Genomic DNA, 24,941 nt, shown 5'->3' with positions numbered 1-24,941 from the left:
GCTATAAGTACTACACAATGTTTGTTTTGATTTGCTATGAAAGTTTGACAGATAAAGGGGAGGGGTTCGTGGATTTTCCTATGTTTCGAGGGGTGCATCGATTAGCTTGGAACCGAAGAGAGTACCAGAGCCGGGCCAAAAAGTTGAGCACGCTTCTTCGGGACCTTCTGGTCTTAGCGTTACCTCTATGCTAGAAGTTCGCTAATTTAAAGGCTTTTAACTGGAAAAAAGTTTCAGTTATCGAACACTTATCTGTCGAGATTGTGCATTTCAAAATGTCAAGATGAACCAAATGAACACAAGGATGAACACGGGTGCATTTTAAGTGTATTTGACAGCTGGTTTGACACATGAAATTTAGCAAATGCCGTTCGCTAAGTGAAAAGGAAACATGTTTCAGTTGGCGAACTTCTTGTGTACATGAGTGACATTTACCTCTATTGGAGAAAAAATTACACTCAGCCCATGAGTGACCGTGGTTTTTGTAAATTTTGGTACCTGGAACTCATATTTGAGTCTGATTGTCAAAATTCAAATGGCATTAACTTTTCGCAAAATTACCAATTTCGATAAAACTTCAATTTCGATAAAAAAGTGATTTTTTCATCGCATGTATTTTTTTTCTGGTATGAAAATATATTTGAATTCATATTTTTTCCGGGTACTAGAAGCAATTCTGAATTCAACGTTGGCCACAGATTCAAGATCTGTTGAGAAACAACCGAGATCTGGCCGTTTCCTTGAAATCGATTCCGGTAAAGTGACCAGTAATGGTAATCTTTTGAATCACGTCAATATGAGGGTCAATCCGCAAGATCTTTCAGCGCGATGTCTCCAGATTCGTTTTCCATGTCACAAGTTTCAATGGCCATCCTGGAGCAGGTTTAGGGGTCCCGGGGGAAGCGGCCAATTTTGGACATGATCGGAACCATATCAATATGGGTGTCAAACTTCAAGGTTTTGCAAGCCAATTCCAATGGTAGATTTTTCATGTACACAGCTTACCTCGGTTACTCTGGAGCAGGTTCTTACTGTCCCGAGGGAAGTGGCCAATTTTGAACCTGACCGGAACCATGTTACAAACTTCAAGATTTTATAAGCCAACACCAATGGCAGTTTTATCAGGCAATTAACTTGCCATGGCTACTCTGTAGCAAGTTCTAGATGCCCCGGTGGAAGTGGTCAGTTTGGGACATGACCGGAACCATGTTAATAAGGATGTCAAATTTCAAGGTTTTGCAAGCCAATTCCAATGGTAGATTTTTCATGTACAAAGCTTACCTCGGTTACTCTGGAGCAGGTTCTGATTGCCCCGAGGGAAGTGGCCAATTTTGAACCTGACCGGAACCATATCAATATGGGTGTCAAACTTCAAGATTTTGCAAGCCAATTCCAATGTTAGATTTTTCATGTACACAGCTTACCCCGCCGGTTACTCTGGAGTAGAATCTGAGTAACCCGGGGGAAGTGGCCAATTTTGGATATGACCGGAACCATATCAATATGGATGTCAAACATCAAGATTTTACAAGCAAATACCAATGGCACTTTTATCAGGCAAACAACTTGCCATGGCTACTCTGTAGCAGGCTCTGGATGCCCCGGGGGAAGTGGTCAATTTGGGACATTACCGGAACCATATCAATATGGGTGTCAAACTTCAAGATTTTGCAAGTCAACACCAACGGCAGTTTTATCAGGTGAACAACTTGCCACGGCTACTCTGTAGCAGATTCTGGATGCCCCGGGAAAGTGGCCAATTTTGGACATGATCGGAACCATATCAATATGGGTGTCAAACTTCAAGATTTTGCAAGCCAATTCCAATGGTGGATTTTTCATGTGCACAGCTTACCTCGGTTACTCTGGAGCAGGTTCTGATTGCCCCGGCGGAAATGGCCAATTTTGAACCTAACCGGAACCATATCAATATGGGTGTCAAACTTCAAGATTTTGCAAGTCAATGATAATGGTAGATTTTTCATATAAACAGCTTACCCCGCCGGTTACTCTGGAGTAGAATCTGACTGACCCGGGGGAAGTGGCCAATTTTGAACATGACCGGAACCATATCAATATGGGTGTCAAACTTCAAGGTTTTGCAAGCCAATTCCAATGGTAGCTTTTTCAGGTTATAGTTTGCCCTGGTTACTCTGAAGCAGAATCTGAGTGCATCGGAGAAATGGCCAATTTGGGACATGACCGGAACCATATCAATAAGGATGTCAAACTTCAAGATTTTACAAGCCAACACCAATGGCAGTTTTATCAGGCAAACAACTTGCCATGGCTACTCTGTAGCAGGTTCTGGATGCCCCGGGAGAAGTGGTCAATTTGGGACATGACCCCGTTAAAATGGATGTCAAACTTCAAGATTATACAACCAACCAAAAAAGGCAGTTTTACCAGGTAAACAACTTGCCACGATTACTCTGAAGCAAATTCTGAGTGCCCCGGGGGAAGTGGTTAATTTTGGACATAACCGGAACCATATCAATATGGGTGTCAAACTTCAAGATTTTGCAAGCCCCGTGATTCTCCTATCACGGTGATGAAGCTGCTATCTAAAGTGTAGCTTCCGGGGATAAGCATTTCACAGTCCGCCGCTGGACACTGGGGATAAAAATGCAAAAACGTGTCAAAATTCAACAACTCCAGTTCTCACTGGAGAAGCGTGATCAAATTATTCCTTTCTACAGAAAAAAAAATCTCAGAAGTCGAATGGAACTGGTTTTATCATGCGCAGAATAGTGCATGTTGGGGTTTTAGGCGATTTTCACTACTCTTCTTCTTTTTCTTCGCATTTCAAGCTAAATGCTTATCGCTTATTGCGTGTTCTCAACTTAGTGTTCTAGATGCACTTCCATAGTTATTGATTGAGCCATTTCGACCGACTTTAAAGTGATTTAAGATAAGGTGACCACAAGATGATTTAGTTCAGTAAATCTAGAATACCTTCATGGATTTTACTGGAACGTTACACCTGCCCTTAACTGGTATGGATCTTTTGAGTGGATCTCCCCTAGCTCAGCTGATAAAGGCGCATCTATAAAGGAAAACCATTCTGGAGGCGGAGGTCAGTCAAGGAACTGTTCTGGTTGAAAGGAGTAGAATGAAGTATAACCGGGTTGTAGAATGAAGTATAACCGGGTTGTAAAATTTCTCCACTTCCCGCGGCTCAAAGTTACGCTGTACTTAGCACACAATATATCTAATCTAATCTTATCTTATCTACAACAACACAGTCAGCTCTTGAAAGCATCCTGGAAAATGATGGATATACTTCCTTCATTTTCATGTCATTTTTGATGCGTCACACATACCAAAACAGCCAAGCCTGCTGTGCGGTAATTAAGGGGCAAGATGATTCTGAAAATATCGAAAATTTTAACACGATGCTTCAAAATCCAATAAATGGATGAAACGTGGTCATCTCGTTTTTGATTAGTTGGTCGTTGAAACCATCTAGGATAGAAAGGTTAAGTGATGCTCCGTTTTCTTCTGACGGTTGGGACATGAGCACTAACTCTGGACCTAGCCTTTTATGGCTTGTGGTTATAGCGACTGGCTAAGAATTGTTGGGACGCATTCGCAAAAGAAGAGGCAGAAGAATGCCTTGGCAAGTTCAGCACTAACCTTCTTTCTCAATCAATTTAGATAACAATTCTACCTAATGACTTACAACTCATGTGATCTACTTCCAACTCAACATTCATAGCTTCAGCGGAGGAATTCCTCCGACAAATTCCCTGCGCAACAATTTAACGGTTTCAGATTATTTTTTTTCCCCTGCCATCATCATCAATAATAAATCATTTGGCTTTTAAAGCCTCACAGTCCCTGCTCCCAGTAAAGTGCCTAAGCAAATCTCCCGCAGGTCAAATACCGTTCCGTTCGCCTTTATCGGCCAACTGCTACGGTAAAACATCACCATCATCATCAGCACAGGTATTGTTCCGAACCTAATCCAGCCTGACGCCAGTACGCGCCCTTCGCTAGGAGAGAAAAAAAAAGCGAGAGATTCCTACAACTCCTGTTTTATCTCAATGAATAAGAAGATTAATGATCGCATACAGCTCAGCCAGAAAACGTGCGCCAACCTCTTCATTGATGCCTTTTAACTGTTTCCTAATTAATTGCCGTTTCCCCTCTCTTGTGCCATCGAAAAATCCAAGGCGCGAAACGATAATCACCACTCGAGAAAGTCCGCTACGGAGCTCTCAATTTCTTTCGGTGATGCACACGTAGATAACAGTAACCGGCACCGACCGACGACCGACTGCTCATCTGCTTTTTGCTCCTCACCGAGATAAAATAAAAAAAAATCTAATAACCAAAATTACCTCTCTATCAGTGCCGATCGATCGAAGCAATCAAAACAAAATGCACCCCAATACTGCGCCCCGCACAACTCGCGGGGCAGCAGATCGAGATAACCTGGAAATCTAATCAGTTTCCGTTTGATTTTCCACATTCCACGCACCGCAGCACCCCACTTATCACCAATTTTAATGTGTTTTCGTTTTCTATTTTTTTTCTTCTTCGGTTTTCCAGTGCTCAACGTGGCCGCCGGAAAGGCCCCGATGCAGATTTCCACCGATGCGGCCGGCATCCCGCAGAAGGCCATCGACGGTTCGACGTCGGCGTTCTTTTCGCCCGAAACCTGCTCCCTGACGAAACCGGAACGGGTCCCGTGGTGGTACGTCAACCTGCTGGAACCGTACATGGTGCAGCTGGTCCGGTTGGACTTTGGCAAATCCTGCTGCGGTAAGTGTTCGAGTTCATTCATGTTGGGGTTGGGATTGATTGCGCGATGATATAAATGGTCTACACTGTCGAGCTGAAGAATTCTAGGGTACGTGTGCAAGTTACGGCACCAGTGCTTAAGTTTTAACTCAAATTTGAAATAAATTTTCATGCTTATATTTGCGTGAATATCAAGCTGAACAATGCATTAGGTCCTAAGTAACATTGGCAGATTCTCTTAGTCAACTTTCTCTTTGCATCCTCAAGATCATGTTAAGATATTCCCAGTTAATGTCAGCACACAGATCGATGAATCCAGCTATTACAGTACTTGTTCGCTAACTGGGCTAAAAGCACCGGTTGGAAACTAACGATTTAAAATTGGCTCACTACTTGACTAGCCTATTGGTCCCAAGTAAATCGATTAACGTACCCCATTCTATTCAAAATTCTAGTACTGCACTATGTTTGTTTTGATTCGCTATGAAAGTTTGACAGATAAAATGAGGGGTTCGTGGATTTTCCTATGTTTCGAGGGGAGCATCGATTTGCTTGGTACCGAAGAGAGTACCAGAGCTGAGTCAAAAGGTTGAGCACCTTTCTTCGTGCCCTTCTGGTCTTAGAGTTACCTCTATGCTAAAAGTGCAGCCCAGTTAACGAATTCCACTCGCTAAATGGGCTGGCTTGTCAAACGTCAGAAAACATTGAGGGGAACTTCAATGGATTGTTTGATCGACGTTGAAAAAAATTCACGTGCATTGAACTGCAACAGTGTGAAGTTTGTTATTGTTATTTTCACAGGATTCAATCTCGTGAGTTTAGAAAGGCTTAATGCTTTCGCTAAAAAGGCTTTCAAGTCTTGATTTCGGTGTGAAATGAAAATAATTTCAAATTTATCTATATTAACACTTAACATTCCTTTCGAATGCCCCTCACCAATGATGACAACAAATAGTCAAACTAAATGTGACGTCTATTTTTGACGAATAACTGCTTTTTAACTGGGCTACAGCCAGCCGAACGCCCAGTTAGCGAACAAGTGCAAGAAACGGTTCTGGACCCTAGTTATTAACGAAAGAGAAAGTCGATTAAGAGAATCGATCGATGTTACTTAGGACCTAATGCATTTTAAAGCTTGATATATGAGCAGTTCCACGCCATATTTGCAGGAAACTTTGCATAATTGTTTGCTATGGTCAATTATTCATATTTGAGCTAATAGTTGGCCATTTTGACACAAAAATCATAACTTGAAACCGTATTGTCCAATCGAAATGACGTCCAAGATAATTCATTCTTAGGAACGCCGAATGCGGGTCAGGAAAGGAAAGGGTAGGAATATGTTGACGTAATACTCACTTTAATGAAAGCCGAAAACACCTCTGCACTTCCACGAGAAATCACTGGGATGTTGGATAAAAGGGTTGGGATTGCAGCAGGATTCGTTTTGGTAAACGATATGCTGGATTGATATCCTAACGATTTAAGAGCGCAAAGGAGCTTAGGTTTGAACCCATGGTCTTCTGTTCAGTAAGCAAAATCGGTCGCCACTAGACCACTGAGCTCCTTATATCAGAAAATATAACGATAAAGTTTTGATAGGACTAGGATTCGGTAATGGCAGCGACCTCACCGACAAGACAACAACTACTATTTAAACGGATTTGTTATGGATTTCCGATCAACAAGTCTTTTCTCAAACTCGAATATTATTTCTTTTACGTAATCGTTCCTTCAACCGAATTTCATTACACAGCAAAAAATTAATTTTGATATCACATCAAAGTGGATGCACTTCAATCGTGTCAAAAATATGGTGTAATATAATTTGCCAAGAAGGACAACATTACCATGAATACAGTGCATAAACTGACATTGTTTATTTTTGTGGCCATAAAAATTACATGAGATTTTCAACATGATTGAAGTGTAATATTAAAATTTATTTTTTGCTGTGTACGTTATATCTAACATTAAAAAATAATTATTTACACTATTACTCTATAATGTGAGGAAGCACCCAAAATGATCTACTCAGTTAGCAAAATCGGTCGCCACAGGGCCGCCGAGCTCCTTCTATTACAAAACAACTTCCTGTAACTAGATTTTGGTCCCGGCGGTGACCTCACCGACCAAGACAATAACTGCTCTGGAGAAAGATTTGATATGGATTTCTGATCAGCACGTCTTTCCTGAAACTCAAATATTACTTATTGTACGTAGCCGTCCCACCAACAGCATATCATTACGCTGCTTTTTTCATATTATGCAAGCAAGCCGATTTAATTTATAACTCTGTAATGTGAAGGAGCTCGGGATTGAGCCTATGATTTTCTGATTAGTAAGCAAAACTGGTCGTCATAAGGCCACCAAGCTCCTTATTTCACAAAAAAATAACCGTTTCATATAAATAGCTGGTTGGTTGGTTGGTTGGTTGGTTGGTTGTCTTTATTAAGGAGATTTTCAGCCATATATAAATAGCTAAATATGGTATTGCAGCAATTGATATAACTGAAAAAAAAGTTAGGGCTTTTTATTTTAAATGTAGAAAACTGGAGAAAACCCCCTCCTACAAAACGCAACATTAATTTTCTGATTTTTTTAAATTTTTTATGTTAAGATCGCAAACAATTATCAAATCATGTAGATAATTTTATGAAGTCCGAAATATGAAATATTCTTAAAAGTATCAGGATTTTTAAATGTCGGTAAGTTACAAGTTGGAAGGACACTAGGCCCAATTTATAGATTGAGCTTGACATTTTTTGTTAAGAGAACAAACTATAAACATTTGAATACTCGGACTGAAATGTTGTGCAAATATTGCACGACAAAGTTATTAAGATTATGAGGCTAGGTTAGTTTTTCACATTATTGTACTTTGGGAGATTTGTTACTTTAAATAGGTAAGGGAAATGGATGTAATATCGGCCTAAACGCCTCTAATTTGAGCCCATACATAAGTTCAGCAATCGACTAAATTTTCAATAGCGACCAGCGACTAGACGTCTCAATGACGCCTTCATCTAGATAAAATTGATAAATAGCAGATTTTTACCGATGGGCCCAATCTTAGAGTCTTTTCTCCTTTTACGAATTTTTTAAGACCTCAGATTTAAAACATCATGACTCTTGGAGTTGTATAATTTTAGAATTTAGACACTATGCAGCATTAGCTAGAGAATTATCAAGAGGATTCCAAATGAGTTTTGATGATAGTTATAAAGGAAATCTAGGAATGATTCTAAAGTAGAATTCTGGGTAGAATTCCGGTAGAATTTAACTAGAAATTTCCGATAATTTTTAGGCAAATCTCATGAAAATTGTAAGGAGAAGTAAATGTTAGTGTAAGGCAGGGTTACTTCCACTCACTGCCATAAAAAATGTTTTTCGGAATTATGAAATCATGAAATAGTATAATACTAATTAGTGCTTGTAAGTTACAAGAAGAGATCATGAAGTATATGTTTGACACATAAAATCTGTCAATATTGCTTTCAGTGCGTCACAATCAGCGATATTACGACTCGTGAGCGCTCACTCTGAGTGAACGCTCACGAATCATAAAATCGCTGATTGTGACGCTCTGAAAGCAGAATTGACAGGTTTTATCAGTCAAACACATACTTTACACCCTCTTCTTGTTACTTACAAGTACAACATATCATTATTAATGATTGCATAATTCCGAAAAATATTTTTTTATAGCAAGTGAGTGGAAGCAACCCTGGTGTTAGGTAGTTCTGAAGAGACTATTATGGGGAGTTATGATTATAATTGCAGAGAAATCTAATGCACATGGATAAGAATTTCTAAGGAATTCGGAGCGTCCCTACGGCAAACTTGACTACACGACTACAACCCTGAAACTACACCTAACGATCGCTAAATGATAATACAGCTGAAAATCCCTTAAATGATGATCAATCAAAGATAAATTTTGAGGGGGGCCCTTAACGAAGTGAAGTGACCACTTGTCACCAGGGTTGCTTCCACTCACTTGCTATAAAAATTAGAGATGAAATTTTGCGCTCTTTTTTATCAAAACAATCACACCAAAATCAGAGATGTCCCATTTTTTTAAATTATTCGATCAACATCTAATCGATTATTTTTTGTTCGCTGTGCTGTCATTTTTCCACCAATGAGAGTGCAGCATATGTTTGAAACGATGGGTAATGATCCTAATTGATTGGTTAATGCTTATATCAGCAAGATATAACCGATTACAAATATTTTAATTTTCTGTTCGTTAATCGATTAATCGATTATTCGAATGAAAATCGGCCATCACTAGATGAATGTGAAACGTCATTTCAAATTTTAGGTCGTACATAAATAATGATACAATTTGAAAGGGACCGGGGCTAATCACAAATTACGTCCCCATGGTAACTGAAATAAACACGTGTGCGAAGGGTATTTGATAATGTTTCCCAGATTTTAGGATAACCAGAAGCCACCATCTTGGATTACAAAATGGCGTCGGACATCGATATCCGGTCTCTATACGTCACCACGATTCCAAAAATACCCATATTGAAGAGTATTTGATAATGTTTCCCAGATTTTATTATAACCAGAAGCCGCCATCTTGGATTTCAAAATGGTGTCGGACATCGATTTCCGGGTTCGAGACGTAACCACGATTCTGAAAATACCCATATTGAAGGGTATTTGATAATGTTTTCCAGATTTTAGGATAACCAGAACCGCCATCTTGGATTTCAAAATGGCGTCGGACATCGATTTCCGATCTCTATACGTCACCACGATTCCAAAAATACCCATATTGAAGGGTATTTGATAATGTTTTCCAGATTTGAGGATAACCAGAAGCCGCCATATTGGATTTCAAAATGGCGTCGGACATCGATTTCCGGATTCGAGACGTAACCACGATTCTGAAAATACCCATATTGAAGGGTATTTGATAATGTTTTCCAGATTTAGGGTAACCAGAAGCCGCCATCTTGGATTTCAAAATGGCGTCGGACATCGATTTCCGAGCTCTATACGTCAGCACGATTCCAAAAATACCCATATTGAAGGGTATTTGATAATGTTTTCCAGATTTTAGGATAACCAGAAGCCGCCATATTGGATTTCAAAATGGTGTCGGACATCGATTTCCGGATTCGAGACGTAACCACGATTCTGAAAATACCCATATTGAAGGGTATTTGATAATGTTTCCCAGATTTAGGGTAACCAGAAGCTGCCATCTTGGATTTCAAAATGGCGTCTGACATCGATTTCCGTTCTCTATACGTCACCATGATTCCAAAAATACCCATATTGAAGGGTACATGATTCAACAATATTTCACAATTATAATGTAACCGGAAGTCACCATCTTGGATTTAAAAATGATGGCGGACATTGATTTCCGGTATTTAGACGTCATCCTCGTTCTTAATATACCCATACTGTAAGGACAGAAATCAATTTCTGGCATCTACACTTCGTCCCCGGTCCGAAATATAAATATTGATTCGGATTGGAATGTTTTTTATTTTGACCATTTGTGAGGTGAACTGTCCGTTGTCCATTATAAAATATATTATTTCGAACTATCATTGATACCGAAAGAATCCCTATCTCTATAATGTGATAGTTCAACTATCAGATGAACCATATATCATGATAGCTAAAGGAAATGATATTGTTTCTATCTGTCCTATCCCATCATTGAGTCTATCTATCATTTTTTTATCATGATAGTATCAAAGATGGAATAGGGGTTCTATCATGATAGACTGAGAGAGAATCTATCAGATAGAAACCTATCACTGTGATAGGCCTCTATCTGATAGATGATATTATCACCATTTATCAGATAATTTTGATGCCTGGTCATAATAGACGTGAAAATCTGCTCAACCAAACGTACTTTTGAACTTTTCAGTCTCGCAGCATTTAATTTTACATGACATGTTTGTTTACGTCTCATCCTGTATGTCAAAGATGGATTCCGTCACGTTTAAGATTATAAATTTCTAAGTGTGTACGCCACGAAATAGTCAATCTTACCAATGTTCGTACCACTTCTGATAGCGATGACTAGGTATAGTGCTTTGTAGCTGCGCCTTCACCGACTGAGCTAAGGGAGGCCCCAAGGCATTAGGGATTAGTTTATAATAATCAATTAAGTAAATTCAAACATTGAGAAATTCCGTGCAAATAAATTAAATATCCAGGATTAGCAAAAATTTAACTATTTTGAGAGTTCGATTGATATTTTGAGCTTTGAAATCGGCCCAATAGTTCAAAGTAATAAATGTTTAAAAAAAATTTGAAGAAAAATATTTTTTGAACCACCCTAATATGGAAATGGTCACCCTAATGAGAAAATAGAAAAAATGGGTCTAATATTTTGCGATAAGGAACAAAATTACAAATTTTACGTTATTCTGAGAACCACTATATTGTTTTGCTATGGAATGGCTGAATTGCAGTGCTAAAGAAGCGTTGCCAGATATTCCGATTTATCGATATTTAAACCGATTTTCGAACTTGATACCGATATTCAGATGCAGTTTCTCAGAATACAGATTTTTGAGAAGCTGAATTTTATTCCATCTTCCTACTTACTCCGTAAGTTATTTTCCGATTCCTCCCGGATAGTTATTTCGACTTCCCTTGGAAGCTTCTTCTGGCTTCGCTCAAATGATGCTTTCGTCGTCTCTCGAAACTTCAGGGATGCTTCCAGAATTGTATAGGGTGTTCAGAAAGTATAAGCACAGTTTATTATTGGAATAAAACAACGTTATGTTAATGAACTTAAATTTTTTAATTCATATAGGGAAAGTGGCTATTTATCAATTGTATCTAAAGGGCGAACACGAAATTATTGCGACACCGAAAATGTCATGCCAATTTTCTTATAATGTTTAGAATCAAACCAAAATTTTAGGGTAGTTTTATACATATAGGGGAATTTACGTATTCTCGGCAACCTAAGCAGCGACCTTCTTTCTATAGCATTTTTCTCTATGGAACGCACACATATGCAGTATTGGTTTGTTTACAATCTTTTGCTGCCAGCTGCTCTAACAATTTCAGTCGAAAGAATTGTCAAAAACTGTTTTGAAACGCTTTTACAAAGCTCCAATCTTCTCTAGTGAGAGCGAGTATTGTCGGCAACCAGTTTTTCTTTGGCAACCGTTCCATTTGAACTGCATGTAAATCTGCTGTTCTATTATCGGCAACTCGAAATCAGCTACAATTTGTAGAGCGTGTGTTTCATTTCAAGAAAACCCTGCTAGATTGCTTTTTCTCAGTGGTAAAAATATAATCAAATTGAAGCTAAAAGCATAAAGAATCGTTTGCATGCATTCAGCGAAGCGTTTTCGTAAGAAAATCCAGTGAAAATAGTTTTTCAATTTGGGTTGCCGAAAATAGTCTGTCATGCCGAAGCCGTCATTTCCCCTATTTACTTCAAAAATCAAAAGAAAAGTTAATCGATGGAGCCTTGAGTGTAAAATTGAACGCATTTTCGCTTGATGCCCTCCATCAAAGTCTTTACAGTGTCATCCGGTACCAGTTTCTCAGTTTTTTTTCCATTTTCTTAACATGTCCTTCTCGTCTTTGACTGTCTTCTTGCTCTTCCGAAGTTCCCGCTTCATTATTGCCCAGTACTGCTCCACCGGGCGCAGCTCCGGACAGTTTGGCGGATTCATGTCCTTTGGAACAAAATGGACAGAATTGGCCTCATACCACTCCAGGACACTTTTAGAATAGTGGCATGATGCCAAATCTGGCCAAAATAGCGGAGCTTCGTCGTGCTGCTGCTGCTTCGTTGAATCGAAAAACACGACTTCGAGTTTGACAGCATGTACACAATACACATCAATGAGAAAGTGTGCAAAATTTGGTTGATTTTTACCCAATGGTAAAAAAGTTATGCCCTGTTGAATGTGTCGCAATAATTTCGTGTTCGCCCTTTAAATGAATGCGTCATTGAGACGATACTAATGGATATTTTTGGTTGCTATTGAAAATTTAGTCGATTGCTGAATTTAGGTATGGGTCCAAGAAGCGATCTGCCCATGAGCCTGCCTTAAAGTATTTCCGTAGATATCCCTTTGTACCAAGCTACCGTATCGCTCGAGTAGTGCATTGACACCAAATCGGACCAAAATAGCATTGGGCCATCATGTTGACAGATCATGGACCGCAGACGCCGATTCAAACACTCCCGAACGTAAATTTCAGTGTGCATCGTCTCCTTCGTCTCAAATGGCTTTGACAACTAGCCACGCTCACATATTGCTTGCCGAACCATGGCCTTCTTACCAAATTCATCGTCATCGGACAATGTGTAGCATTGGTCTCCCGGAAGCGTCATGTAGTCAAATTTGACGTCATTTAAAAAAACGATTTTTCTTACCACCCTAACATGGAAATGGTCACCCTAATGAAAAAAATTAAAAAATACTGGTCTAATATTTTGCGATAAGGAACAAAACTTCCAATTTATACGAAATTCTGAGAACCACTATGTCGTTATGCCATGGAATGTCTGAAGTTAGAGAAGCGTCTTCAGGAAGACGTCAAAACGTCAAAAAGTCAACTTCCAGGACAACTGGACAATTTTTTTCTGATCTGGCAGAAACAACTTCTTCAGTAGGATGGACGAAACTTCCGGACTCTCTTGGAAGAAACTTTCATCCGGAGTCGGTCGAAACTACCGACTTAAAGCAGCGGAATCGCTCCGAAGAAGCTAGTAGGGGAAGTCGGAAATAAGCTGCTGGGAAAAGTAGAAGAAGCTTCCGGGGTAAATTCAATCCTCAGAGAGAGAACAATACATTGAAAAATCGATTGACTGCAGGTGATAAATGAACTATTTAAAAATATTTGTCTACAGGTCAATAGACACAAGGTCGAAACGGTAGACGGTTGAAACACCAGAAGGTTGAATCGACATAAGATTTAAAGTCAAAAAGTCGACCGGACTACAGGTCGACACGACAAAAGATCGACAGCTCGAGCTTGCTTGAGCTTGATTGACCGCCCACGGTTGCTACTCTGTTACTGCCAGATCAGCTGTAATTACACAGAGAACCAATAGACGATGCTTGGGACTAGCAATCATCCTCAATGTGTAAAAACTGGTGATCTTAAATTAGGCAATACCAGCGCCGGCCGCGCCCGAACACAGGTCAAGAAAGGAATGGGAAGGATTGTGTTGACATGACACTCGCTTTGATGGAAGCTGAGAACACCTCTGCACTTCCACGAGGAATCACTGGGATGTTGGATAAGAGGGTTGTTTTTGCAGCAGGGTTCGTTTTGGTAAACGATAAGCTGAATTGATGTCCTAACGATCATATAACGCGAAGGAGCTTGGGACTAAACCCACGGTCTTCTGCTCAGTAAGCAAAAACGTTTGCCACTAGGCAGACGAGCACCTTTTTAATCACCGAGTTGCTATTATTACCATGTAGTCATATTAACAAATAAAACGATTGACGAATCTTGAATGTGGATGGGCCTGAGATTAGACTCATGATGTTCTGCTCAGTAAGCAAAAACGGTTGCTCTAAGGCCACCGAGCCCCTCATATCACATAATACCGTTGCTCAAATTTGTGTATCCATTCAAACCCGGAACCAACGACAACAACGAGTTTCGCAAAATACACGATACACAAGCGATTTTACCATAAATCTCTTTGATATGTAAGGACCTGGGACCGCGTTTTTCTGCTCATTAAGCAGGTCACTGTAACCGACGATCTTTCAAATCCGAAAACTAAAAACTACGAAAAAGTACTTAGGCCTTCATTAAGTTCCACTTCCACGTGACGTTCAATGACAGGGTCCTATCCAGGATTACATCTGAAAAATCCAAATCTGGCCAACGCCCACCTAAACCTGTTCTACTAACGAATGGAAGACTTTGACTATCCAGCCATGCAATAGTCTCATCCGTGCCTTATGGCAACTTGATGATTCTATTGCGCTCATCTTTTGGCACCACCCAGGGGAGACTTGGTCCTGTACCCAATGCTTAACCTATCTCCATTCCACTCAGCTACTCGCAATTTCTTGTGATATAGTGGGCGGAATATTATTATATGAGAAAATTCAATGCAGACGTCTTTCCAAATTTGGAAGATCGACAGGTAATCGGTGAGCTACCACGATAGTTTCTATTCAACAACTCGACAACGTCCCATCGTCAACGCCTGCTATGAGAATTTCCCATTTCAGACGCCAACGAAATCACGTCATCGAGCTATCGATCAACTACCCTGGTTATCGCCTGGTACCTTATGGCACGATGCTAGGAGGCGAACCGGAAGAATCGATGAGCTACCTCTCCCCCAGATCGACACTACAAAAGATCGACAGGACAAAAAGTCGACAGGACATAAGGTCGAAAGGAACAAAAAGTCGAACGGACAAAAGATTGAAAGGGACACAAGCTCGATACGACAAAAGGTCAAATGAACAAAAGGTCGAACGGGACAACAGATCGAACTGTGGAAAACTGATGAAAATATTCAAACAATTATTTTCATGGCTTGAAACCAATTCTTAAATGTAATAAAATATTGTACGCCGCTTTTCTTATTTGAATGACGCTCGTTTTCAGATAAATGTGTGTCCATGTACAATATTTATTTTACGTCTTATAGTAGTCGTTTTTCAAAAGATAACGACTGCATTTTTCAATTTGAAATGATGCGTCGAAAAACACTGCGCTAGAATAGAAAAAATATATTGAATTTCGGCAATTTTCAAGTTTTTTACGGTTTTGATTTGGGACCTTTTTTTTAAAAAAAAAAAACTCAATAACTGAACATCTTAATCCAGGGGGCAAATTGATCATTATTAGTTGCACTTTTAATTGTCACGTATGACATTTTCGGTGCTAGATATCAAGAGAAATCTTAAAAGCATATCATCATGAAATTTCAAAGATTACCCTGATGCGTTTTTCATAACAAAAAAAAATGTATTTTATTGCATTAATTTCAATTATAGAACTGACGTTAAGTAGCATACAATATCAACATTCAAACAAACGATCGTAGGACTACAACGATTGATGTAATTACCATTCAAGTAGCATAAATTACGGTAGAGTGTTTTAAATATCCAGAAATCCAGCGTTTTTCGCATATTTACCAGTGATTTAGAGTGTAATTGCCTACATTTAGGCGCAACTGTGCATTTAAGTCAGGCATAATATTTGATAACGGCACAAAAGCATTTGTAAACAAACTTTCTAAGGCCCTTTACACGCGAACCAAAGTACGCTCACGCAAACCAACAATATCATCGGGTAGGGGCAACTATCAGCCTTTCCGAAAGTGGTATTGGTTTGCGTGGGCGGTTTTTTGGCGGTTCTGCTGAAAATGCTTTTCACACAAGGGTTTCAGCATCTGAATAGAATTCAGGGAATCCTAATTTTAGTTTTATTATTATTATAGTCCATCTGACTTGGTAGTCTCAATGAAACACTTAAATCTAAATGTAGTCGCTCATTAAAAATTTAAAATTGGCCTACAGCAAACGATGACGAAATCTGGAGGCATTGATATCAAAGTCAAATAGGTCAGATAGGGGAAATGCAGGTAATGTTCGGCCTAAGTGCCCCTAATTTGGGCCCATACATAAATTCAGCAATCGACTAAATTTTCAATAGCAACCAAAAATATCCATTAGTAACGTCCCAATAACGCGTTCATCTAGATAAAATTGATAAATAGCAGATTTTTAGCGATGGGCCCAATATTAGATACATAGGCCAACAATTAGAGACATTTCCTCTACTTCGTTGAATTGATGAATCATGGCGACAAAGGCACTGTTTGCAGCATAGTTGGTTGCATGTACTTCTTCATGTAGCAACCCAAGTAACAATTCAAGCTGAACAGTAAGAACAAAAGCTGATTATTGGTTGATTTAAGGTGTACAAAGCTGATTAACAGCAAGCTGAATATATAGTTGATTAGTAGTGTATGAAGCTAATTGTATCCTCATAATTCAACCTCAATAAGTTAGCTGATCTAATTGAACAAGCCTTAATTTAGCTTAACACTACTCCACAAATCAGCAATGCACTACAAATATTTTGAAAGCTCGTTGCATTTCCGGCATTTTAGCTCTTCTAAATTCACTGCCTACCTTTCTATTCCCAAGCAGTGGCTGAAATAGATACAAGTTAGATGAGCTTTTTAGGAATAGCTGCTGGTAGAAGTGGGCTGCGACGACGTAGGAAGTATTAACATTTGTATATCTTGCTATATTGCACTGAATTTTCAAACAGCATTCCAAATATATAACTCAATTAGCTTAAATAGCTTCCACATGAACATCGAAATAAATCGGGCACTTGTGTCCACATTGTGTTCACTACACTTGAAAATGAGAGGAATATTATACTGTCGCCAATTGTTGTTTACAATTCTGCATTGCTGTATAATACTCTTCCGGTTGCTGTAATTCAACTTAAATTTGACGTGTTTTAAGTTAATGGTCATACCTTTTGCCACACATATGCTTGAGTGGTCCAGTAGGTATGATTGATGCCTGTGAATCAACGACTGCCGGTTCGAATCCCGAAATGCAAAGGTAATTTTTAGACTTATAATAACAATACAAATATGTACATCCATTAAATCAGCACCTTGCGCAGTCCCATAAAAATATATAAGATATGAAGCGGTCTTCCATTATTTTATTTTTTTCTAAATAGAACTAGAAGGCTGAACAAGGGTTGGAAAATACTGTTATTTAATGCCTTAAAAAGCTTATAATTTATATAAGTGTTAAGCTTTCGGCTGATTAAAATCACCAGATTTAGATGTTTAAAAGCTGACCAAAGGTTAACGTGGTCTATGTACAACAATTATTCAAACTAAGGCTGAACTAAAATCGATTGAACAACACTTGTTAAGCATCAAATTGTTACTTGGGAAGGCTCTCGGACCGAGTGTTCGGGCAGGAGCATACCGATTAATTTTGACCAGTAACTCAGGAACGTCAAATTATGCGAGCAAGACTTTAGCAACGAAGACGACCTGCGATACGTTTCGTCGCTCAGAAAGAGTATCCAAACCCAGTAAACGACAGCGGTCAGCATACGGTGGTAAATTCAGTGGGTTACTCCAAGGAAGATAGCGCAGTGCGTATTTGACGAATTCGCGTTGAACAGCTTCGAATCGTCCACTCCATACTGCTTGGTAGAAATTCCAGACAACACACCCGAATTCCACCAATGAACAGTAAAGGGCTTTAAAATACAGAGGATCACGAAATTCCTTAGAGATCTTGAACATGAATCCAAGCTGACGATTTGCTTTGTCGATCGTGGTTGAGAAGTGGCGAGTGTATGCGAGCTTTTCATCCAACATGACACCGAGGTCTTTAACGTGACCGATACGTTGAACTGCAGTCCCGTTGTAATCAAACGAAACGGCAGTCCTAGTTCGACGGAAACTAATTACGCAGCACTTTGAGACGCACAGGACCATAAAATTACGTTCACACCAATCATTGAAGATTTCAAGAAGGTTTTGTAGTTCTAAACAGTCGGCATAGCCTCGAACGACTAGGTAAATCTTCAAGTCATCGGCAAAAAACAATTTACCTCCACGTAGTAGAATAAACGTCCCAAAGTGCTACCCTGTGGAACTCCTGATCTGTTCGAGAAACAGTACGATGAGTAGTTTCCAATGCATACATTTTTTCAAGCTTTGCTAGCAGAACGTCGTGCACAACTCTATCAAACGCAGCTTTAAGATCAGTGTAGATGGCATCCACTTGAAGTTTCTTGCATATATTTTCCATACAGAACGACGTAAAGCTGGCGAGATTAGTTTCCACGGAGCGGCCAGGAAAGAAACCATGTTGACACGTACTTATGTAATGCTTGAAGGAAGCAAACAATCTCTCATTTATCAGCGACTCAAACAACTTAGATTCAACCCCAAGCGAGGTAATCCCACGGTAGTTTTCCACATTGCGTTTGTCTCCTTTCTTGAAAACAGGGAACATAGTAGAGCGTTTCCATTATGCGGAAAATTTCTGTTGACGAAGTGACAGGTTGAAGAGCAAGGACAACGGAGCAGCTAAGATATCGGAGGAGCATTTTTTTAGGACAGCAGATGGAATAACACTCGGACCTGGTGAAAATGATGATTTGGTTTTACTCATCACAGAGAGAACCATTTGTACATCTACGGCAAAAACATCCATGCTTACGACGTCGCTTGGCACATCACGGACGGCTCGGTCAATTTCCGCTTGCGATGGGGAGTCATTCGAGAAGACGCTTAAGAAGTGCCTAGCAAATAGGCTGCATTTGTCCACAGTTGTCAATGCTACGTCATTGCCGAGAAACATTTTTGACGGCAGCCCACCCAAGTAACCAACTGTAGAAACGTCTGGTTCGGTCCGAGGTACAACTGATAATGAATATTTCGACAGTGAGCATGCATAAGGGCCTATACGCGATGATCGATTCTCTTCGTCGATTTTTTTCTTTTGTTAATAACTCGCTAGATTTAACGTTTCTCGGAGCGTTTGCTGTTGCTTTTGATAGCCAATACAACCTGTTACTACTCTGCATTGAACAAATTCTTGAAAATTGTTTCGCTTAGCTGTAGCAATGCAAAGAGAAAATCGATGAAGAGAATCGATCATCGCGTATTCGCCCTTATGAATGCTCACTGTCGATTTATTCTCATGCTTTAAGGTTGTTACAAAACCAATGGTTGCTTAGATCCTACATTCCCTCCTTACGTTTAATATTTTAAAAATTTAATATATTCAAAGTTTGTAATCTGCTAAGTATTTAGGTACATGTTTCGAGCGCTTGCTGGTAGCTCGGCTAGTCTCAAAAGGGCGTTTTCGACCATCGCATCGTGAGACCATCTGAGGTTCCGTAGTAGTTTGGCTGGTAGAGGGTTGTTCCGTTGGGTTCGTAGTACGTTCAGCAGCAGTTGGAATGGCTGGTCCCATGTCATCTCCTTCTTGTGTGCCCTCAGAGGTTTTATGATTATCTGCGTCATTCTCCTGTTTCATCATGGGATTCGCATTTAGGATTCGTTTGGTGTGGTTCACGTGTCGATTGGAGATCACACTGCTTTTAATGTTCTTCAAGTGGAGCCGTGATCCGTCGCGTTGTATCACAAGATGAGGTTCGGGGTTGAAAGTGGTTGTTAGCTTATTTTTCTTGACAAAATTTTTCACAATCACATAATCTCCAACATCGATATTGCATTGTTTAGCTCTCCTTTTTGAATCCACATACATTCTTCTTTTTTCTTTCGCCTTCCTATCGTTTTCTCTTGCTTCAGTTTCATTGACTGGTCTTGAGTTTCCTGGTATTCTATCCCGAATGTTCCACCCAAACATCAATTCCGACGGTGAAAACTTTGTTATGCTGTGAGGTGTTGCTCGGTAAGAGTGAAGAAAATCTTGTAGATCATACCGCCAATTACGTCCCATAGTACAGCTTATTTTCAAGGTCTTCAATAAAGTTCTGTTTTGCCTCTCGACCAATCCATTTTGAAAAGCTGCATAAGGAACTGTATGCTTGATTGAGATTGCATTTGTCTGACAAAAATTCAAGAATTCTGCTGAAGAAAATGGCTGACCATTATCGCAAACAACTTCAATAGGATAGCCGAACCTTGCAAAAATTTCCCTCATTTGAGTGACTGTTACTTTTGCTGTCATTGAAGTAAGTATAGCAACTTCAACGTACCGGGAGTAGTAGTCTGTCGCTACAATCAAATGGTAACCGCCAGGAATTTCCATGAAATCCACCGCTATTTTCTTCTACGGTCCGTTAGGCATCTCGGTTCTTGTTATAGGAAGTGTATCAGGTTCTGATACAAGCGTACATCCTGTGCAAGATTGGACGAATTTCTCTACCATAGAGTCCATCCTAGTCCACCATACTTTAGATCGTAGTCGACGTTTCATTGCTGCAATTCCAAGGTGAGGTTCGTGTGCAAGCTTCAAAATTTGGGTTTGTAGGATTCGAGGAATTACAATTCTTTGATCTTTCATCAATAAATGTCCATCACTGGTGAAGCATCCCGACATCTTTGCACAACGCTTTAATGTTCTAGGCCTACGTCGAGAAGGGTACGGTAACCATTTAATCAGCTCTTGCAGTTCTTCATCTGAGTTTGTGGCAGTTACAATTTCCTGAAGGGTTATTGCCAACGGGCAAGCATCACTAGCTATCATTCGTACGATTCTTTCTGATTCTTCACCAAAGCTAGGTCCATTATCTGGTACAGATTGGCAGAGTCGTGACAGCGGGTCAGCGATGTTATTTTTTCCTGGACGGTACATTACTTTGAAATCGTAGGACATCAGGCGCAACTTCCATCGTTCAATCCTTGGTGACGGCTTCAGACGATCTCCAAAAATCACGACTAACGGCTTATGGTCCGTAACCAGATGGAAAAACTTCCCGTAAAGATAATAGTGAAACTTTTCACAAGCCCATACTAATGCTAAAGCTTCTCGCTCAGTCTGCGCATACTTCTGTTCTGTCGGAGTGAGAGTTTTAGACGCATAACAGATCACACGATTGCGATTATCTTTCCCTTTCTGTACCAAAACAGCACCAAGGCCAACAGGACTCCCATCGGCAATAACATAAGTTTCATCGTCAACATTATTAAATCCAAGGGTATTTTTGTTATGTAGAATCATCTTAATTTGCTCGAATGCTTGTTGGTGTACTGGTTTCCATTCGAAGTTTATGCCTTTCCTTGTGAGCTGATTTAGGGGGTGTGTAATGGTTGCCATGTTTGGAACATGTCGATGAACGAAATTAACCAAACCAAGCAGACTTCGAACTGCTTCTGCGGACTTGGGGACTTTTTATTTTTTCGATAGCTTCCAGTTTTTCTTGAGAAATTGAAATTCCTTGTGTAGAAATGTGATAACCCAAGAAGTCTATTTCCCTAGCGCCTGTGATAACTTTGTCAGCATTCAGTAGTATCTTGTACTGCATCAATCTGTTATACACCATCAAAGTTCTTTCACGAAGCTCAGATTCGTTTCTAGCGGGGATCAGAATGTCATCGATGAAAATAATAAGCCATGGAAGATCAGCAAAAATCGTCTCCATAGCTTTTTGAAACAACTCAGGAGCAGCAGAAAGTCCAAACATGAGCCTTTTATAACGGAATAAACCAAGGGGGGAAATGAAGGTGGTGATGTATCGACAATCTTCTCGAACAAGAACTTGATGGAAAGCTTGTCGAATGTCAAGTTTAATGAAAATTTGATTTCCTCCGATTTTCTTCGTTATTTGCTCGAGTGTTGGAAGGGGATGGACTTCTCTAACTATTGCTTTGTTAGCCTCCCGGAGATCTACAATAAGTCTGACCTCATCGAAGCTTTTACGCTTTACTAACATTGGAGAGACCCATTCAGAAGCTTAATTGACACGTTCAATGATGTCCTGCTTCTCTAGCTCCCGAAGTTTTTTCAAGGTCAATTCTTCAAGAGGAAATGGTATGCGACGAAGGCTTTGGCGGACTGGAGTTACAGTTTTATCGATTTTGATATTAGCAAGAATACCTGTACACATGTGAAGTTTAGAATAGATTTATTTAAATTTACCTGTATAAATTATTGCTTACCATCCATATGTGGGAACGATTCATCATTCACTGCTTGCAAAAATTTCACCAATCCAAGTTTGACTGCTGTGTCACCTGAGAGAAGCGAGCATTTCCCATTCTGGATCACGTAGAACGTAGTGTCGGTACTCCGACCGTCGATCATAGCTTCTGCGTCGACTTCACCAAGCACTTTCAACGGTGTATTTATCCCATAAGCATTGAATACTTTGCTGCTTCCTCTCCTGATAGAGTATGCTTCAAACCCAACGCGTTTCAACGTAGCCCAATCCGCTTCGCTTAAAACGTCTGCGTCTGCTCCTGTGTCAATCACGAACTTCAAACAAACTCCTCCAACAGATACTGGAACCAGCTTCTTTCCTGCTCCTAGATGGAAAAGATCAACTACATCTGAGTTGCGCTCGGTTCCATCTACAGATACTTCTCGTACGAATCGCTTTTGTTTACGGGAAGCTCCGAAACGATTGTACTGGGACGGTTGTCCGTTGGTCTTCTTCCTTTTTAGAAAACAGCAGCGGGAAAAGTGTCCCACTTGACCACAACTTCTGCATTCGAGTGATTTGGCTGGACACGATGGATCTTTCGAATCATGTCTGCCATTGCATCGGAAACATCTGTACCGCCTTGGTCCTCCGAGTTTGGAGCGTACCTTCAAAATTGACTCTTCATTGGCCTCCGTTTCGACAGCGCTGACTTTTTGTAAGTTTCCGTTCCGATTGCCCAAATCGCTCATCTGTATTTGAACAGACTCGTGGGTACGACCGATCGCTACGATCTCCTTGAAGTTAAAGTCTTTTTCCAGGCACTTCCTCTTCAGACTCACATCCGTTGTAGTTGTAATAATTTGGTCAGCTACCATGCTTTCCAGCTGATCTCCAAAATCACAGTAGGCTGCCTGCTTTTTCAGTCTCATGACAAAAGTGTCAAACTTTTCACCTACAGCTGGTTTCATCTCGCGGAACTTCTGACGTTCGAACGTTTTCGAGAGTCTCGGTACAAAGTAATCGTCCAACATTGACATGGCAATGTGGTACCGGTTTTCCATAGCGTGTGATTCGTCAACATGAACTTGCTTGACCACTTTCCGGATGTCTGGTCCACCGAACATCATCAGGGATTTGAATTTTTCCTCCTGATTGTCAACGTCCTTCCATGCTAGGTATGCTTCAAAATGTTCACGCCACTTCTCCCAGCGGGCAGACACTGGTCCGTCGGCATCTTCGGCAAACGGAGGGATCAACTGGTTTACCTAGAAAACACGCATTTTAAGGTACTTTACGAGCTACACTACGTCTGTGACGTATTTTTATCAAAATTCATGTGATCTGCGTACTACCTGAGTTTTGTTCCGCACTGAAATACATATACACAGTATCACTCTGCGTACTTCATCCAAAATGTTGGGTTCCGCATTTAACATTCTCTAAGTTCAGATTTACTGCGTACTACATCCTTAAACGTCGGATTCCGCTTAAAATATCTCATATTTTCCTGCGTACTTCATTCCAAACGAAAGGTTCCGCTTTCTTTCACATTAGGAATTTCTGCGTACTGCATCCCATGAAACATTGGGTTCCACATAATGATACTTTTTACATATTTCACTGCGTACTTCATCCCGTTGCTATGGGTTCCGCGTATTTTGTTTAGAATTTTCCAGAATCACCGGGTCTCACGTCATCAACAAAATTGTTTTAGTGAGAATCATCCCTAAGCGATCAGGATTTTCATTCCGAAAAAAAAACATACCCTGAACTGCCTCTATTTCTTAGGATGTTAAATTCCGGGTTTACGGGAGAAATTGAAATTCAATTTTCTCAGGTAAAATCATCCCTAAGAATTTCCTATCCACGAAAATGATTTCAGGTTTGGTACATTAGAATTTTCCACTGCAAACTCTCTCGAAAATCTGCTTTATCACAAGTACTCACCATAGGCCAAGCCATCTCACGGGGGTCCGAGTAAAATTTTCTGGGGTGGAGTGTCCAAATCCGTGGGTAACTTTTATCGCTCGTCGCCAAAATGTAGAAACGTCTGGTTCGGTCCGAGGTACAACTGATAATGAATATTTATTCTCATGCTTTAAGGTTGTTACAAAACCAATGGTTGCTTAGATCCTACACCAACAAGCCCGCTAATTCGCCTTTTTGCAATATAAGACTAATATGCGGCTAATATAAAGCTTTGCATGCCCTATGTTAGCCGTGTATCAGCCTTTTATTGCAAAAAGGCGAATTAGCGGGCTTGTTGGTTACTTAGGCAGTTTCCTTCCTCTTTGTATTCACAAACGACCAGAAATCCCTTGGGGTGGCATTGCAGATTATGTTGAGTACGAATTACATACCTCTTGTAAAGAAACTTGTTGTAGTGGCGATAATCATTGCTGGTAATTGAAAAAAAAATCGTTTAGTAAGGGTACATCGTCGATGAGTGAGAGCATGGAGAGCTCTAGATCGCACTCGTTTCAGGTTGTTGAGAGTAGCGTTGGACCAAGGCGGTTTTCTTCGGAGGTAGGCACTTCGGTACTGAAGCACAAACACAGTCGCGCAAAAGGCTATTATAGCGA

At 40.1% G+C, this 24,941-nt stretch overlaps 1 protein-coding gene and 1 pseudogene across 8 annotated transcripts in view; one reads left to right on the top strand and one right to left on the bottom strand.

Annotated features, from left to right (window-relative positions):
- Positions 1–24,941, top strand: part of LOC135707152 (uncharacterized) — a 193,673-nt gene that overhangs the window by 145,847 nt on the left and 22,885 nt on the right. For all 8 annotated transcript variants that reach the window (XM_065228888.1, XM_065228887.1, XM_065228886.1 and 5 more), the window contains exon 3: positions 4,555–4,767. In XM_065228888.1, coding sequence (XP_065084960.1) covers positions 4,555–4,767 — 213 coding nt within the window. The remainder of the gene's footprint in view (positions 1–4,554; positions 4,768–24,941) is intronic.
- LOC135707203 (uncharacterized) lies at positions 22,235–24,455 on the bottom strand (annotated as a pseudogene).

This window comes from Ochlerotatus camptorhynchus, unplaced genomic scaffold (genome assembly GCF_037179485.1).
Source record: "Ochlerotatus camptorhynchus isolate MF236.1 unplaced genomic scaffold, CSIRO-AGI_Acam_v1.1 ptg000304l, whole genome shotgun sequence".
In the NCBI taxonomy this organism is placed as follows: Eukaryota; Metazoa; Arthropoda; class Insecta; order Diptera; family Culicidae; genus Ochlerotatus; species Ochlerotatus camptorhynchus.
This window is presented reverse-complemented; position numbering and strand designations above follow the sequence as displayed.